This window comes from Carcharhinus amblyrhynchos, chromosome 29 (assembly GCF_965287045.1).
Source record: "Carcharhinus amblyrhynchos chromosome 29, sCarAmb.v2.hapA, whole genome shotgun sequence".
Lineage (NCBI taxonomy): Eukaryota > Metazoa > Chordata > Chondrichthyes > Carcharhiniformes > Carcharhinidae > Carcharhinus > Carcharhinus amblyrhynchos.
The window spans coordinates 9,236,543-9,255,924 of record NC_137352.1 but is presented as its reverse complement, the minus strand read 5'-3'; the positions used below and the strand labels follow the sequence as shown (position 1 = coordinate 9,255,924).

General features: G+C 45.4%; 1 protein-coding gene across 2 annotated transcripts in view; it reads right to left on the bottom strand.

Moving 5' to 3' along the window:
- dscaml1 (Down syndrome cell adhesion molecule like 1) overlaps positions 1-19,382 on the bottom strand; it is a 605,093-nt gene that overhangs the window by 11,796 nt on the left and 573,915 nt on the right. For both annotated transcript variants that reach the window (XM_080214516.1, XM_080214517.1), the window contains exons 27-28: positions 10,625-10,780; positions 4,317-4,347 (exon numbers count right to left, since the gene is read on the bottom strand). In XM_080214516.1, coding sequence (XP_080070642.1) covers positions 4,317-4,347; positions 10,625-10,780 — 187 coding nt within the window. The remainder of the gene's footprint in view (positions 1-4,316; positions 4,348-10,624; positions 10,781-19,382) is intronic.

Sequence of the window (19,382 nt, the reverse complement as noted above, 5' to 3'; positions counted from 1 at the left end):
ACCCTGTATGTTATGTCTAACTTGCTTTTGAAATTACTTGCAGAATAGATTTGCACACAGACAGTTTCAAATCTCAGCAACTTCCATTGGAAAAAATTCTCCTTATTTCTCCTCTAGTTATTTTACCCCTGACTTTAAGTCCATGACCCATGCCTCAGAGATACCTAACCGTATCCCCTTCCTATCTGTCTCAAAGGGATATGGGAATGTGCAGGAACCAGTGCAAAAGTACTGTGCGCCTTCTGGCTAGCTCTGAATTACAAAAAAAAACTTTCTGTCCCCACATGGTCTTCAAGTGCCCCTTCCACGGAAGCAGCAATCTCTGGTTCAAGTTCACCTCAGGCAGGTAGGCAAAAGATGGCTTTCTGGTCACGTGTAGTCAATTCCCATGGGAGTGGGAGTAAAGCCAGGGGACAGACTCAGGACAGGGACATCCCTTGCAGAACAGTTATCTGGAGAGCTAGTGCAGTACGTAAAACACAACAGGACAGAGAGTTGGCAACCTTGACAGGGGAAGGCAGGATGGTCATTAGTGAGTCAGCCATCATTTATTCATCTTGTCTAATCTTCTTTATGAAGTCCATTCAATACCATACTGAATAAAAAGAACAACCAAGTCCCGAGTATTCGCCAATGTTCCTGCAGGTAGCAGTCTAAAATAGATGTAAAAATAAAAACAGGGTTTGTGTCCCGTGTGAGACCCTCTCTGTATCCTTTACGCTTTCCTCGATATGCGTTTCTCCATTGTTTTGGTGGTGACGGTGTCATCGTTTGGCTTGTTTTCTTTTGTGGTGTAAGCTTGCACAAACCTCGGGGTCAGAGTTCTGCAACTCTGAAATCTTCTACTGACGTTCCCTGTTTTAAATTTGAAGGAGTCTTCTTTGGAGTCTGATCTTTTAAAAGCATTCTGCTCTGCTCGTAGTCTGACTTCCACTTTGAGCGGCGCAACAATACATCAGTGTCACAACTAATGAGAGGCGTCGATTCATCTCGGAGTTTCTCCTTGTTCTTTGAACACAAGAATTTAAATGGTTTTTGCAGCAGAAAGCATGATGCAAAAAACCTGCCAGGGTAGAAAGGGTCTCCCAATGCCCTTCTGAGGCCTGCTTTGAAGATTTTGATGAAAAATCAACTGAAAATCAAAGAAACCTTCCTCTAAGACATTCCACATCATTACAAAGACTCTAAGAGAAAAGTGCTTCTTCCCGGTGAACCAGCTGGAGTTCAGTGTTGCTGTTAGTGCCTCATAAATTCTCTGTAAAAGATTGAGGGTTTAAGTGCCACTTGAGGGGTTCATCCACAAAACCTAGTCAGACACCCTGGTGCTGAGCTCTGAAGGGCTGCCACACTTTTCCAGATCACAGAATACCACAGTGCAGAAGAGACCCTTCGGCCCATCAAGTCTGCACCAACGCACAAAAGGTCCTGTCCTGCCCACCTAATGCCACTTGCCAGCTCTTGGCGCATAGCCTTGAATGTTCTGGTGTGCCAAGTGGTCATCCAGGTACTTTTTAAAGGATGTGAAGCATCCTGCCTCCACCATCGTCCCAGGCAGCACATTCTAGACCCTCACCATCCTCTGGGTAAAAACAATTTTCCTCACATCCCCCCTAAACCTCCCACTCCTCACTTAATTTGTGTTCCCTTGTAACTGACCCTTCAACTAAAGGGAACAGCAGCTCCCTATTCACTCTGTCTATGCCTCTCATCATCTTGAACACCTCAATCAAGTCACCTTTCAGTCTTCTCTGCTCCAGGGAAAACAGTCAGAAGTCTCACAACACCAGCTTAAAGACCAACAGGTTTATTTGTGGCAAATGCCACTAGCTTTCAGAACTGGCTGTTCCTTCGTCAGGCGGGTGGGAGTTCTTACTGTGTTTACCCCAGTCCAACGCTGGCATCTCCACACCAGGGAAAACAACCCAGGCCTATTCAACTCCTCTCCATAACTTAAATTTTCCATCCCAGGTGGCATCCTGGTGAAGCTCCTCTGCACCCCCTTCCAGTGCGACCACATCCTTCCCAGAGCTGCACACAGTACTCCAGCTGCGGCCTCAACAAAGTTCTACACAACTTCAACATGATCCCTCTGCTTTTTTAATCTATACCCTGACTGATAAAGGCAAGTGTGCCATATGCCTTTCTCACCACCCTATTAACCTGCTTTTCTGCCTTCCGAGACGTGTGGACAAACACACCAAGATCCCTTTGTTCTTCAGAACTTCCCCAGTGTCAGATCTTTCATAGTATACTTCCCTGTCAAATTACTCCTTCCAAAATGCACCACTTCACACTTTTCAGGGTTAAATTCCATCTGCCACTTATCCGTGGAGTGAGATTCTCCGGCCTCCCAGCCACGTGTTTCTTGCCGGTGGTGAGATTCTCTGGTCCCACTGCTATCAATGGGAATTCCCACTGACGTCACCCCATGGTGGCTGGAAACCTACAGGTGGAGGTGGCGCTGCTGGTGGGACTGGATGATTCGGCTGGTGTGAATGGCCAGGGGATTCCGGTCATGATATTAAAGTATGAGCAGGATTATCCGGCCCTTCCTGTCAGAGGGATTGTCTGGTCCTGCCAGAAGTGACCCCCTGTCCCCCAACCATATTCCCCATACAAAATGGTGCAGACCAGAAGACAGTCTCCATGGGGTAGGGGGGAGCAGATGATGCCCCATGTCTTCCCCCTCAGGTGGATGTAATAGATCCCATGGCATAAATTCGAAGAAGAGTAGGGGAGCTCATGATGCTGACTTGACCAATCTTTATCCCTCAATCAACATCACGGTAAAGATTATCTGACAAGAGGGAAAAACATACTTGACCTCATCCTCACCAACCTGCCTGGAGCAGATACATCTGCCCATGACACTATTGGTAGGAATGACCACCGCACAGTCTCTTTGAAGACAAAATCTCACCTTCGCGTTGAGGATAACTTGAATCATGTTGTGTGGTGTTACCACTGCAATAAATGGGATAAATTTTGAAGAGATTTAGCAACTCAAGACTGGGCATCCATGAGGTGCGAGGGACCATCAGCTGAATTGTATTCAATCCCGATCTGTAACCTCATGACCTGCCACTCCACCATTATCACAAAGCCAGGGAATCAACCCTGGTTCAATGGAGAGTGCAGGAGGGTGTGCCAGCACCAGGCATACCTAAAAAAGAGGCATCAACCTGGTGATGTTACAACACAGGACAACTTGCATTATCAAACAGCGTAGGCAGCACGCCACCACCAGAGAATCCACCTCCGAGACACTCACCATCCTGACTTGGAAATATATCGTCATTCCTTCACTGTCACTGGATCAAAATTCCCTCCTTAACAGAACTGTGGGTGTACCTACACCACAAGGACTGCAGCAGTTCAAGAAGGCAACTCTTCAAGGGCAGCTAGGGATGGGCAATAAATGCTGGCCTAGCCAATGTGACACTCACATCTCATGAATGAATAAACAAAATTATTTCATTGCTATTGTGGCATCTTGCTGTGCGGATATTTACTGCCATGTTTCCTATGTTAAAACAGTGATTGCAATTCAAATGGATTTCATTGAGTGTAAAATACCCTGGGACATCATGAAAGGCGCTATATAAATTATTGCATGTAATCTTTAAAAACAAAATTGTGGTTGAGTAATTTAAGTTTTCGATAACTCTGGACATTCCACTAACTGATGACAAACTCATCATGTGGCAACTCAACAAACACAACCTCTCTTTGAGATCATCCCTCACCTCTGAGCACCTTTGGTAAAACCATCAAACTGGAGGCTGCAAAAATTGAGAGGTTGACCCAAGATCATAGGCACAGAAAGAAGATGCTTTATACAAGATAGGAAAGAGGAAGATAGAGACAAACGGGAAGGAGACTGAGGATAACTAAAACCCCGCCAGGTAGTCCAATAAAAAGGCCCAACCCCCCAGTTTGTGTATCAGTGGCTGTGCGACTGGGTGTTTGCAAATGCTTCTGGCATCACTTCAAAAATGGCAGCTGCAGTCATAGTTTCTTTCATTTCCTCCTATAATATTGTATGTGTAGGTACAGATATTGTTGGTGCTGATACTGTAGTTGTAGATACTCTAGATGCAAATATTTTAGATGTAGATACTCCAGGTGCAGATACCCGAGATGCTGATACCCTAGGTGCAGATACCCTAGGTGCTGATACCCTAGGCGCGGATACCCTAGGTGCTGATGCCTGAGATGCGGATACCCTAGGTGCTGATACCTGAGATGTTGATACCCTAGGTGCTGATACCTGAGATGTGGATACCCTAAGTGCAGATAATCAAGGTGTCTCTTACCTTATCAGCATTTCTGCCAGGCTCTTTGCATCTGAAATATTTGAAAAAATGAAACCATTAAGTTCCGAAAAAGAATCAAACTCTTTAGTCCCCATCTGAATAAAATGGTGACAGAGCTGTCTTTGAGCTTAATGCAACTTGAAATATGGCCAGGAAGAGCACTGACAAAATTTATCGGCCTTTATGATTGGCAAGCTTGAGTGACTGATTTTTTTTTTAAAAATTACAATAGCGACCAGCACTGCCACCAGCTGTTCTTCTCTGCGCCCAGCTCAGTGACATTTAAATGGGTTACAAATCCATAGGAGTCAGTGGCCTTTAACCATTTCCTTCAGCTCACCACACTTAGCAAATGAGTGTCCCAATTTCAGTCCAGACCCAGAAGGAAAGTCAGTCGTATAATGCAAAACTCATGTTCGAAGAGACACCGTTTAAATATCACATCATGGAATGGGTTAGGCAACACTGATGACTGGATGAAATGAGAGAAACTGGACAAAAAAAATATATTTATTGACATCAGTTATCAAGAAGTTATGAATTTTCACGGATATGAACTTTTCCACATGAATTATCTTCTTATAAAAGGGCAAGGGATTTATTTTAGTTCTGTTGGGTGGAATTCTTTTTTACACAGAGGGTGGAGGGTGCCTGGAACTCGTTGCCATGGGAGGTAGTGGAAGCGGATACAATAGTGAGTTTTAAGGGGCGTCTGGACAAATACATGAATAGGATGGGAATAGAGGGATATGGTCCCGGGAAGAGTAGGGGGTTTTAGTTGTCGGGCAGTATGGTCGGTGCAGGCTTGGAGGGTCGGAGGGCCTGTTCCTGTGCTGTAATTTTCTTTGTTTTGGGTCCATATTATTCTAATGTACATGGTAATGGTGTAATAAGTCTTAGGAGGCAGAAGTCCCATCATCAGAATCCCTTTATTTACAATTCCAACAGCAGTAGACAGAGTACTAACAGTCTACCTTTGGGAGTGCCAGAGGAATGGACCCTCATAGTTAAATATGAGGAAAAGACACACTGATTGGTCCATCAATTGACACCTTAATCAAGGAGTTCATACTCCAATAGGCCAACCTCAATGGCCTGGTTGAAATCATTACAAATGGATGGTGTAACATTGTTGAGTCGATAATTGTAATAAGGTACATTTTAACTCTGGAGGTTGCTGTGAGCTCTAAGAATTTACCTTGGGTGATTGCAGAGGAGTGTACAAACATGTAGGCCAATTATCCTGGTTTGATGAGAACTCAAGGAGCTCAACACCATCCTGGGCAAAACAGCCTTCTTGTTTGACACCCTGTCCACCATCTGAAACATTCACTGCTTTCACCATTAGCATATAATGTACGCAGCAAATCACTCGGGTTTCTGTGACAGATCTTCTCAAACTGGTTATCTACACTGCCTAGGAGGATTAGGGCAGCAGGCGCGTGGGAAGACCACCCCTTGCAAATTCCCCTCCAAGCCACACACCACCTTGACTTGGAACTGTATCACCATTCTCTCACTGGATCAATATTGTTCCTTTGCTGTCACTGGGTCAAGAACTGGAACTCCCTCCCTAATAGCACTGTAGGTGTACCTACACAACATGGGACTGCAGCGGTTCAAGAAGGCAGTTCAGTGCCACTTTCTCAAGGGCAGTTAAGGATGGGCAACAACTAATGGCCTTTCCAGCGACACCCATGTCACATCGATGAATAAAGAAAAGCTTTTAAAGTTTTTAAACATTTGGTTCTTGGTTTTGTTTTTCATGCATTTTTGGAATTAGGTGGGGAGTTGAACATGCTTCAGTTTGGGAACCCATCCACTCCTAGTACCAAGCATTCTGCCTTCAGATATACTGCGCACTGTCAATGGCAACAGTATGAGATTTTCCCTTTCCTATACCTGTGCTGTCTCTGGGTTTAATTTCCTTTGTAGAGGTGTTAAGCAGCGCACTTCAAGTAGCATACTGAGATAATAAAACTCAATGGAGTCAATTGGTGTCAAACCACACGTAGGTTTATGCCTTAGAACCAATGTCAGTGGCAACAGTGAAACAAGTGGAATGTTTTGTCTACCAGTAATGGTGGGGCTGGAGAGGGGTAAATGGTGAATGGATTGTTGCTGTTTGGAGCCTGGGTGGGGCAGGCCATATTCACAGAATCACAACAGTGCGGAAGAAGGCCATTTGGCCCATCAAGTTTGCACACACTACAATCCCACCTAGGTCCTATTCTCTTAACCCCACGTATTTCCCCGGCTAGTCCCTCTCACACTATGCGGCAATTTACCAAGACCAAACAACCTAAATTGCACATCTTTAGGCTGGGAGGAAACCGGTGCACCTGGAGGAAACCCACGCAGACACGGGGAGAACGTGCAAACTCCACACAGACAGTGACCCAAGTCAGGAATCAAACCTGGGTCCTTGGTGCTGTGAGGCAGCAATGATAACCACTGTGCCACCGCGCCATCCAAGTATTCAATAGGCATTTGTATGCCTGATCCATGTCTTGTAACTCACACCTCCACTGTGGGCGTGGACCCATCAAGGCTGAAAACCCCAAAACATTTCACATAAAAACCTCTAAGGCCAGAGCAGATTTTTCATTTCATGGGTGTGGCATTGAGGATGGGGGTGGGGTGTGTATGTTGGGGGACAAGGACATTTATGAAGGTGCCATCTGCGAGAGGAGTAAAAATGTACAGCTGGCAAACCTTGGGGAGCTTCTGGATGGATTGGAATTGGGCTTGGAGACAGTCTCGAGCTTGGCCCATTAAAGAGTGCTCAGGGCAGAGAGAGTCTAAGCTCCAGCAAGGGGTCACAGATGAAGGGAGTGGTTCAGCCTATCTTAGTTCATCCACCCAGACAAACCTGCCATCCTCCCCTCATTGCTTCCAACTGGCTCTTAAACGACTCCAAAGATTTTGTCTCCACCGTCCAAGCCAGTCATCCGACTCAAATCTGTGGCCATCTGGTCAGACGTGTCCTCCTTGAACCACCTGTGCCATGGTGGCACTTTGTAAAGAGACTGGCGTCCAATTCCATCTCAGTCAGATTTATTCTCTTTGTACTTGGCACAGCCAAGGAAAGCAAACAGAATAAGTGAATGGAATGTTGGCATTTATAGCTAAAGGAATAGAATATAAAGGTGAGGAAGTATTGTTGCAACTATACAAGGCATTGGTGAGGCTGCCCCTGGAATATTGTGCACAGTTTTGCTCCCCTTATTTGAGAAAAGATGTAGTAGTTCAGAGGCGGTTCACTAGATTGATTCCAGAGATGAGGGGTTTGTCGTATGAAAAAATTGAACAGTTTAGGCCGATACTCTCTGGAATTTAGAAGAATGAGGGGAGATCAAATTGAGGTATACAAGATGATAAAAGGTATGGATAAGGTAGATGTGGAGTGGATGCTTCCTCTGGTGGGACATTCTGGGACAAGAGATCATAGTCTCAGGATAAGGGGCAGCAAATTTAAAACAGAGTTGAGGAGAAACTACTTCTCCCAAAGGGTTGTGAATCTGTGGAATTCGCTACCCCAAAGTGTGGTGGATGCTGGGACTGTGAGTAAATTTAAGGAGGAGTTAGACAGATTTTTAATCGGTAATGGGTTGAAGGGATATGGGGAGAAGGCAGGAAAATGGGGATGAGGAGCATTTCAGCCATGATCAAATGGCGGAGTGGACTCAGTGGGCCGAATGGCCTAATTCTGCTCCTATATCTTATGAACTTATGAATAAAGGTACACCCCATCAGAATTCTAAAACACAAGTTCACTCTTAAGAAATAATTAGGTATCTAAGGAGCTTTATATGAAAAATAAAAACACAGAATGTGCAAAAGTCCATTCAAGTTTCATCCCATCAAATTTTCTGCATGCAGTTTATATTGGGAGCTCTTCAAGCTCCTGAGGAAGGCAAAAACAGATGCTAGCTTAGCACTCTGAAGCTATGTATTTTGCTCAGCTCTAAGTTTTGAATAAGAACCAGGAAATTCTCATTAAATTAAAACCAGGTTGATTTGCTGAATCAGCTCACTTATATATTTGTTGCTTCATTACTTTCCTTACCCAGGAGGTATTCATTCACTGGCATTCACCAGCAGCCCCTCAGTCACTCTCGTAGCTACTCAGATTCCATCAGTGAAACCGCAGTAATACCCAGTGTCTACACACGGTGCTGATTCCAGTTCAAGTCCCTGGCTGGATCTCGGGATGTGAATGTCACTCTGATTCTAGTTAAAAAGCACCAAAGCGACACAGGATCCCTGCTGCTATTACATCCAAGACTCAGAGTCATAGAGATTTACAGCATGGAAACAGGCCCTTCGGCAAAACTTGTCCATGCCACCCCTTTTTTTAAACCCCTAAGCTCGTCCCAATTGCCCGCATTTGGCCCATATCCCTCTCTACCTGTCTTAGAACATAAGAACATAAGAAATAGGAGCAGGAGTAGGCCAACTAGCCCTTCGAGCCTGCCCCGCCATTCAATAAGATCATGGCTGATCTGTCGTGGCTCAGTTCCACATTCCCGCCCTCTCCCCATAACCCTTAATCCCCTCTCTTATCAAAAACCCATCAACCCGCGTCTTAAAAATATTTAGCGAGGTAGCCTCCACCACTTCAACGGGCAGAGAATTCCAGAGATTCACCACCCTTTGAGCGAAGAAGTTCCTCCTCAACTCCGTTCTAAACCGCCCCCCCCCTTTATCTTGAGGCTGTGCCCCCTAGTCCTACTGTCCTTTCTGAGTGGGAAGAGTCTCTCCACCTCTATCCTATCCATCCCATTCATCATCTTATACGTCTCAATGAGATCTCCCCTCATTCTTCTAAACTCTAACGAGTACAAGCCTAGTTTATTCAGCCTCTCCTCATAGCTCAACCCCCTCAACTCCGGCATCAGCCTGTAACTGTCTAAACGCTTTTTAAAAGACCAAATTGTACCCGCCTCTACTACTACTTCTGCAGCTCGTTCCAGACACTCACCACCCTCTGAGTGAAAAAATTGCCTCTCTGGACCCTTTTGTATCTCTTCCCTCTCACCTTAAATCTATGCCCTCTGGTTTTAGACTTCCCTAGCGTTGGGAAAAGATATTGACTATCTATGCCCCCCATTATATTACAGACCTCTATAAGATCACCCCTAAGCCTTCCAGGCTCCAGAGGAAAAAGTCCCAGTCTGCCCAGCCTTTCCTTATAACTCAAACTATCAAGTTTTAAATCTTTTCTGCACTCTTTCTAGTTTAATAATATCCTTTCTATAATAGGGTGACCAGAACTGTACACAGTTCTGTACTATTGACTGTGGTTTATGGGGCCCTCTCAGTCTCATAGAAAACATAGGGACCCCACAATACAGAAAGAGGCCCTTCAGCCCATCGAGTCTGCGCCGACCACAATCCAACACAGGCCCTACCCCCAATCCTCTCTAACCTATGCATCTACATCAATTTAGCATGGCCAATCAACCTAACTTGCACATCTTTGGACTTCACTTCCACATCAGTTCCACAGCTAATTCTAATGAAATGAGCTATCAGTAGAAACAGGGTAGGCCATTTGGCCCTTCAAGCCTGCAGTGCCATTCATTTTGATCATGGCTGATCACCAAAATCCATATCCTGTTCCTGCTATCCCACAGCCCCCGCACCCACCCCCCCCACCACTTCTCCCCAATCCCTTTACCCCCAAGAGCTCTAACTAATTTCTTCTTGAAATCACACAATGTTTTAGCCTCAACTACTTTCTGCAGGAGTGAATTCCACTCTCTGGGTGAAGAAATGTCTCCTCACCTCAGTGAGATGAAGGATGATTGAGGTGAGACAGTGACAGAGTCACTGGACTAGCAATCCAGAGACCCAAGACAGTTCCAGGAGACACAGGCTCAAATCCAATTAATAAGTCTGGAATTTAAGCTTGTCTCAGTCATAGTGACCATAAAGCTATCACTGATTGTTGTAAAAACCCAGCTGGTTCACTAATGTCCTTATAGGGATGGAAATCTGCCGTCCTTACCCAGTCTGGCCTACAAGTGACTCCAGAGCCACAGAGAAATGTGTCTGACTCTTAACTGTTCTGTGAAACTGGCTTAGCAAACTGTTCGTTGAGTCAAACTGCTACGGATGGACTGCCACGGTTCAAGCAAGTGGGGCGTCACTACCTTCTTGAGGGAAACTTGGAAGGAACGACATTTTACCATCTCCCTTGGAAAAATAATTTTTAAAAAATGGACTGCGCCCTGCAATCACCCCATGAATAATTATTTTGCCCCGAGGCTACATCTTATTGCCCCCTGGCCATTCCCGCTCACCTCGCAGTCTCTTCAGGCGCTTCTCCTTCCGTTTTTTCCGGATAATAAACAGAAGTGCCACAGCAACCGTCGCCAGGATCACAGGGCAGGCAATGGTAAACAATTTCTTCACGTCATCTCCCTCTCCTTGCATCGATTTGATTGGTGGGATGGTGCCTAAAGTATCAAATAAAAAATACATCAGCTTCTAAATGGTAAGAGATACCTGGAAATAAATTCCAAAGGGGTTAAGAACAGGCCAGGAACTTTAATGGTGATATTGAGATAGTTTACAAGTGCCTTAGGGCTGAAATCAGACTGTAGAGACATTGGAATTATTTATAACATGTACATTTTTTATTTATAAATGACTTAAAATTGAAATGGTTGCTCGCAGTAAATGGATATCCCAAGACCGTATCTATGAGTCCAAAGATGTGCAGGTTAGGTTGATTGGCCAAGCTAAATTGACTCTAGTGTCAGGGGGATTAGTGGGGTAAATGTGTGGGGTTACAGGAATAGGGCCTGGGTGAGATTGTGGTTGGTACAGACTTGATGGGGCAAATGGCCTCCTTCTGCACTGTGGGGATCTATGATTCTATGAGGGACTTGTTTATATTTGTACATGAATATTGAGATGAAAGAGCAGTTCATGTTTCTGTGAGATGGCTTTGTTACATTAAAGATGCTATATAAATGCAAGTGATTGTTACTGCTATGGTTGAAAAAAACGATAAATTGCACTCGTCTAATGACTTTAACTCTGAAAAACATGATGCTAAGAAGGTGAAAGAAGATGTGAAGTCTCTTCAGTAGAGAGATTGGAGCGTTCAAAACTCAGATCAATGGTTTTATTTGGGTAAAGTTACCAATGGCTGAGGAATAATGGTTAGAAAATGAAACTGAGAAGTGCAGATCAGCTCAAATTAGAGGAAGAGTGGACTTGAGGGGCTGAATGGCCCCCTCCTGTTCCTAATGCTCCCTCGAATGGGTTCATCAGGCAGCCTGGACTAATAAAAGAAGTTGTGAGCGACTGCAAAACCATGGGGTCGGCACGGTGGCACTGTGGTTAGCACTGCTGCCTCACAGTGCCAGGGGGCTGGGTTCAATTCCTGGCTCGGGTCACTGTCTGTGTGGAGGTTGCACTTTATCCCCGTGTCTGCATGGGTTTCCTTCAGGATGCTCCGGTTTCCTCCCACAGTCTGAAAGACGTGCTGGTGAGATGCATTGACCTAAACAGGTGCCGGAGTGTGGCAACTGGGTGAATTTCACGGTATTTCATTGCAGTGTTAATGTAAGCCTTACTTGTGATTAACAAATAAACTTTTAAAAATGATGGAATATCTTGATTTTGCAGAGACTGTGGAAATGGAGGGAAGATAATCACACTAATAAAAAGGCAAAATTCTGCCCAAAGATGTGCGGGTTAGGTGGATTGGCCATGCTAAATTGCCCCTTAGTGTCAGAGGGACTAACTAGGGTAAATGCATGGGGTTATGGGGAAAGGGCTTGGGTGGGATTGTGGTCAGTGCAGACTCAATGGGCCGAATGGCCTCTTTCTACACTGCAGGATCCTGTGATACTGCGGATGCTGGAAATCTGAAATAAAAGCAGAGAATGTTGGGAAAGCTCAGCAGGTCTGGCAGCATCTGGGAGCCATGATGTGGAGAAGCCGGCATTGGACTGGGATGGGCGCAGTAAGAAGTCTCACAACACCAGGTTAAAGTCCAACAGGTTTATTTAAATAGACTTCTCACTGAGCATTTGGGAGAACTAGCCGCAGGAGTTCTCCAGTCTCGCACCGCCGATGAGAACAGAGCACTTGCAGCAGCGGGGCTGGAGAACCCTAGCCATGGGCAAGGTTGGAGAATTCCTGCCCAGAGTTAACAATTTGACTCCGAATGACTCTTCCTTGGAGAATGACAAGATGGAAGTTGGTGTGGTGGAATTCCTGGAGTCATTCTGAGAGTAGTTTAGTTTAAAGCTCATTTATTAGTATCACAAGTTGGCTTATATTAACATTGCAATGAAGCTACTGTGAAAATCCCCCAGTCACCATACTCTGCTTGGGTACACTGAGGGAGAATTTAGCATGTCCATTGCACCTAACCAGCACATCTTTCAGACTGTGGGAGGAAACCTGAGCACCCGGAAGAAACCCATGCAGGCACGGGGAGAAGGTGCAGACCACACAGACAGTGACCCAAGCTGGGAATCAAGCCTGGCACTGTGAGGCAGCAGCGCTAACCACTGTGCCACCTAGAGAGAGATAAAGGAAAAGAAAATCCAGAAAAGCTGAAAGGAAACCAGAAAAGGTACCGGAAATAACCATCAGATAGATTGCTATTTGAAGGAGTTTGGGAGAGGGGAAAACTCCCTCCTGAACATTAACCTGACCTCTGCCTTTCGTAGATGCTGACAGTTCTGCTGTGCATCTCCTGTGGTCACAGGTTTGGTTCTAAAACAATATTATTGGAATATCAATGCTGACACATTTCCATTTATTGGAGTGTCCGATGCTCTTACAGGCAAACAAGTGACACCAAAATTCCAGGCACCATGCCCCACTCCCCTTAGCATGTTCCAATCTGAAGAAATATCCATTCTGCTTTTAACTCACGACCTTACATTTGGTTAAGATATACATTGAATCGTAGAATCCCTAAATGGTTTCAAGTCGGAGATAGATACGGAGTTTGCACAGTCTCTCCGTGTCTCCTCTGGGCGCTCCAGTTTCCTCCCACAGTCCGGAAAACATGCTGGTTAGGTGCATTGGCCACGCTAAATTGTTCCCCTGTGTACAGAGGTGGCATGGTGGCAGACTGGTTAGCACTGCTGCGTCACAGTGTCAGTGATCGAGTACGATTCCGGTCGCGGGTCAGTGTCTGTGTGGAGTATGCAAGTTGTCCCCGTGTCTGCGTGGGTTTCCTCCGGGTGCTCTGGTTTCCTCCCACAGTCCAAAGATGTGCGGGTTAGGTGGATTGGCCATGGTAAATTGCTCCTTATTGTCAGGGGGATTAGCAGGGTAAATACATGGGGTTATGAGGTTAGGATCTGTGTGGGTTATGGTCAGTGCAGGCTCAATGGCCTCCTTCTGCACTGTAGGGATTCTATGATTCTAGATTTTATGTACCCGAACAGGCGCTGGAGTGTGGTGAACAAGGTTACATGGGTAAGATGGGTATAGAGGGATATGGGCCAACATGAGCAATTGGGACTAGTGTTTAAAAATAGGGCAGCGTTAACAAGTTGGGCTGAAGGACCTGTTTCTATGCTGTAAACCTCTACGACTCTAGGGGATTTTCACAGTAACTTCATTGCAGTGTTAATGTAAGCTTCCTTGTTACACTAACGGGTAAACTTTAAACTCATCAAAGGTTAACATAATAAAGTTTGACTGCTTTCTCTCTTGGGGGGTTTATCCATCGACGTTATTCACCTCAACATCCACACGTCAGAACCACTCTCTGGGTAAAGAGGTTTCTCCTGATTTCCCATTTGGATTTATTAGCGGCTTGTACGTTTGGGAATCTTGGCAGGAGAAGATTTAGAGTCAGGAGGAGAGTGGTTCACAGTCAGCTTTTCCTGGGGGCCCTGGAAACACCAGCAGATGGGGGTGACAGCTTCAGTGCTCCAGCTCACTGAATTCAATCACAGAGGAAAGATAGCACTCTGCTGGAAACACTTCAAGTCCTATTATCGAGCAGCCCTGCTATTTTCTCCCCTCTCCCGCCTTCCACAAGCCTGCAAGATTAATTTGATAATAGTGCCAGGCAGGTAGAGGTCATTCTCCGCCTGCCCTGTCAGCTTGAAGCATGTCCTTGCCCTGCTGTCCAAGGAGATCTCCGGAGCTCCCAGGCAGAACAGTAGGAACCAGGCGCCACGTGTTGCGCAGAGTTGGGGGACAGGTGTCAAAATAATTGCCTGTTACCTCAAAGCGCCGTTTTACAAGGTCTGACTGCCGGCCTGAGTGTGGAAAAAGTTCACTCCACATGCTGCAGTGTTTCACACAGAGAGGAGGAGGGGTACAAATTGGAACACACCACACAGCGTGCTTCTGATCAATATTCTCCAGTATTCCAGGGTCTGTACACAATCTCTGCGAATGCTGGACTATGACGGGCCAGGGGCAGTGGGCAAGGGGGGCTGTATAAGCCAAGTGCATCGCACATCCCAACACCGCTGCTTCGATTTGAGTCGATTTGTTATTGTCACGTGTATTGGGATGCAGTGAAAAGTATTGTTTCTTGCTTGCAGTACAGACAAAGCATAACGTTCATAGAGTACATAAGGGAGAAGCAAAGGAGAGGGTGCAGAATATAATTTTACAGTCTTAGCTAGGGTGTAGAGAAAGATCAGTTTAATATGGGTCCATTCAAAAGTCTGATGGCAGCCGAGAAGAAACTGTTCTTGAGCCGGTGTCCTCAGATTTTTGTATCCATTTCCCGATGGAAGAAGGTAGAAGAGAATGTGTCTGGGGTGTGTGGAGTCGGCGGATGGGAGGCTGGTTTGCGTGATGGACTAGGCTATGTTTACAGCCCTTTGTAGCTTCTTGTGGTCTTGGTCAGAGCAGGAACCGTATCAAGCTGTGATACAGTCGGAAGAACACTTTCCAACAAAGCAAGGATCAGGATAATTCAACCTGGATTTCCTGCCTCAGTAAAATAAAACCAACAGCAGCACGGTGGCACAGTGGTTGGCACTGCTGCCTCACAGCTCCAGGGACCAAGTTCGATTCCGGCCTTGGGTAAGTGTCTGTGTGGAGTTTGCACATTCTCCCCATGGCTGTGGGGGGTTTCTTCTGAGTGCTGCGGTTTCCTCCTACAGTCCAATGATGTGTGAGTTTGGTTGATTGGCCCTTAGTGTCTAAACTGCCCCTTAGAGTCATGGGGATTGCAGGGATAGAGCTGGAATGGGATTATCATCAGTGCAGGCTTGATGGGCCGAATAGTCTCCTTCTATCTCTTCCCTTCACACAGTGACCATTCAGGCCCTATCCCTGCAATCCACATGACACCAAGGGGCAGTTTAGCCTGGCCAATTAACCTAATCCACACATCTTTGGACTATTGGAGGAAACCAGAATACCTGGAGGAAGCCCACACAGATTTATTATTGTCACATGTATTGGGATACAGTGAAAAGTATTGTTTTTCTTTGTCTATACAGACAAAGCATATTGTTCATAGAGTACATAGGGAAGAAGAAAAGGAGAGGGTGCAGAACTTGGTGTTACAGTCATAGCTAGAGTGTAGAGAAAGATCAACTTAATATAAGTCGATCCATTCAAAAGTCTGACGGCCGCAGGGATGAAGCTGTTCTTGTGTCAGTTGCTAGGTGGCCTCAGACCTTTGAATCTTTTTCCCAACGGAAGAAGGTGGAGGAGAGAATGTCCGGAACTTTACCAGCCTGCCCGCCACAGGAATCGGAGTGGGCGAGGGGCAGAGCCTGGGAAGGTCCATTGGCCTGGGGGCGAGATTTTACCGTTTCGGGACGAGTGAGGCAGCAATACCCTGCCCTATGCCAGTGCTGCCCGGGCTGCTTTTCCGAGGCAGTGGGAAGGGTTGGCGATCTTGTCATTGTTAAATCCTCTGACCAACATTACTGCTTTTTCGGAAAGCTGGCTGCGCTGATGAAGGAAATGACCACGGGGACACCCGAATATTTGGTTTCGATCGGCTGAAATGTGTTATCTGAGCCTCTAGGTGGAGCAGCTGCTTACGTTAGGGCAATAATGAATGAAGTAATGCCGTATTTTTAATTTCAGCTGTGGTTTATTATGAATTACACAGAACCTGCCACAGCAGAAATATGCTCAATTTGGTCTAATTGTGTTTATACTCCAAACAAAACTCTGCCCATTCAAATTGCCTCTTTCAACATCACCGCATCACCCCTTCTCTCCACTTGATTGTATTGAGTCCCTCCTGAAGTATGGCAGCATCCCTTGTAGATGGATGTTTCAGATTCTCAGAGCTCTCTGTTGAAAGAAATTCCTTCTAGATTCTTCATTTGAGCTGATGGGGGCCATCTTACAATCATGGCCTCCAATCATATATCAAGTTGACCTTTCTCTACACCAACAATGACTATAACACTACATTCTGCACTCTCTCCTTTCCTTCCCCCCTATGTACTCTCTGAACAACATGCTTTGTCTGTATAGTGCGCAAGACACAATACTTTTCACTGTATCCCAATACAAGGGGCAGCACAGTGGTTAGCGCGGCTACTTCACAGCGTTAGGGACCCAGGTTCAATTCCGGCCTTGGGTCACTGTCCATATGGAGTTTGCACATTCTCTACGTATTTACGTATGTTTTCTCCGGGTGCTCTGGTTTCCTCCCACAGTCCAAAGATGTGTTGGTTAGGTGGATTGGTCATGCTAAATTAACCCTAGTGTCAGGGGGATTAGCAAGGTAAATTCATGAGGTTATGGGAATAGGGCCTGAGTGGGATTGTGGCCAGTGCAGAGTCGATGGGCCAAATGACCTCCTTCTGCACTGTAGGGATTGTATGATTGTATGCGACAATAATAAATCAGGTCTTTTTCCGTTAACATTGTCACTGATTTCATTCTGCTCCCTGCTCTTCTAACCTTGAAGATTTCATTTACCAGGCTTCGCATTTTCACACCTCGGACTGTTCCCTTCCCTTCCTGAATTCCGCTTACTGTTGCTGAGGATATTACATCTATTCTAAATCTACCCACCACTATTGAGATTATACTTCCTCCCAAACCCATTCCTTGAAGCCTCCCATTTCCTTCCGTTCCCTTCTCCCAGTTTCTCCATCCTGGTCACACATGTCCTAATGGTGTCATCAATCAAATGGACAATCCGGAAAATGACAGGGCGGCACGGTGACACAGTGGTTAGTACTATTGTCTCACAGCGCCAGGGACCCCAGTTCGATTCCCGCCTTGGGTCACTGTTGTGTGGAGTTTGCACATTCTCCTCATGTCTGTGTAGGTTTCCTCTGGGTACTCCAGTTTCCTCTCACACTCCAAAGATGTGCAGGGTAGGTGGGATTGGCCGTGCTAAATTGTCCCTTAGTGTCAGGGGGATTAGTTATGGTAAATACATGGGGATTGTGGTCACTGCAGACTCAGTGGGCCAAATGGCCTCCTCCTGCACTGTAGAATTCTATGGTTCTAAAATGGACACTGTTAGGCCTCAGGGTTCTTTGTTGCCAATTTCTTTTGAATTTCACAAATTGTTTCCGCTTTATGTTCCAGTCGCATTTGGAATTTTCTAATTGGAATTCTCTTGAACTGAATAAAACTTATGTAACTTATAAAGGATTTGGATAAGGGGGACATCCTGATCTACACAGACTATTCGAAAGGACAGACAGGAAGGTAAGGGAGATGGTGTGGCTCTGATATTTAAGGATGACATCAGGGTGATAGTGAGAGATAAAATAGATTCTATGGAGAAAAAGATTGAATCCATTTGGGAAATTAGAAATAGTAAGGGGAAAGGGTCACTGATTGGCACAGTCTATAAGCCACCAAATAATAACATCACGCTGGGGCAGGCAATAAACAAAGAAATAACTGATGCATGTAAAAATGGTGTGGAAATTATCGTGGGGGATTTTAACCTACAAATCAATTGGTCAAACCAGGTCAGTCAAGGAGCCTTGCGGAGGAGTTCACAGAGTGTACCCGTGATAGTTTCCTTGAACAGTGTGTATTGGAATCTACAAGGGAGCAAGCTATCCTAGATCTGTACCTGTGTAATGAGACAGGAATAATTAATTGTCTTACAGTTAGGGATCCTCTCGGAAGAAGCGATCACAGTATGGTTGAATTTAAAATACAGATGGAGTGTGTGAAGGTAAAATTCAATACCAGTGTCATGTGCTTAAATAAAGAATATTACAATGGGATGAGGGAGTAGTTGGCTAAGCTAAACTGGGAGCAAAGACTTTATGGTGGGACAATTGAGGAACAGTGGAGGACTTTCAAAGCGATTTTTCACACTGCTCAGCAAAAGTATATACCAGCAATAAGAAAAGACTGTAGAAAAATGATAATCAGTCACGGATATCTAAAGAAAGAAAGGAGGGAATCAAATTGAAAGAAAATGCGTATAAAGTACCAAAGATTAGTGGAAACTAGAGGATTGGGAAAACTTTAAAGGTCATCAGAAAGCCATGAAAAAAGCTGTAAGGAGAGGTAAGATAGATTATGAAAGTAAACTAGCTCAGAATATAAAAACATAGTAAAAGTTTCTACAAGTATTCTACAAGATTCCGGGGAAGTGCCGGATGATTGGAAAACGGCTAATGTTACGCCGTTGTTTAAGAAGGGTGCCAGGCAAAAGGCGGGGAATTATAGGCCGGTTAGTTTAACGTCTGTGGTAGGTAAAATGTTAGAATCTGTCATTAAGGAGGGAATTGCAAAGCATCTTGAAGGGAATTGCTTGATAGAGCAGACGCAGCACGGTTTCATTAAAGGGAAGTCGTGTCTGACAAATTTACTGGAGTTCTATGAGGATGTGTCTAGGGCGGTGGATAGAGGAGAGCCGGTGGATGTGGTCTTTCTAGATTTTCAGAAGGCGTTTGACAAAGTGCCTCACAAGAGGTTATTGCAGAAGGTCGAGGGACATGGAGTTGGGGGTAGGGTGTTAGCGTGGATAGAGGATTGGTTGTCAAATAGGAGGCAGAGAGTGGGGGTCAACGGGTGCTATTCGGATTGGCGGATGGTGACTAGTGGAGTGCCCCAGGGGTCGGTGCTGGGGCCTCAGCTTTTTACCATTTATATAGATGATCT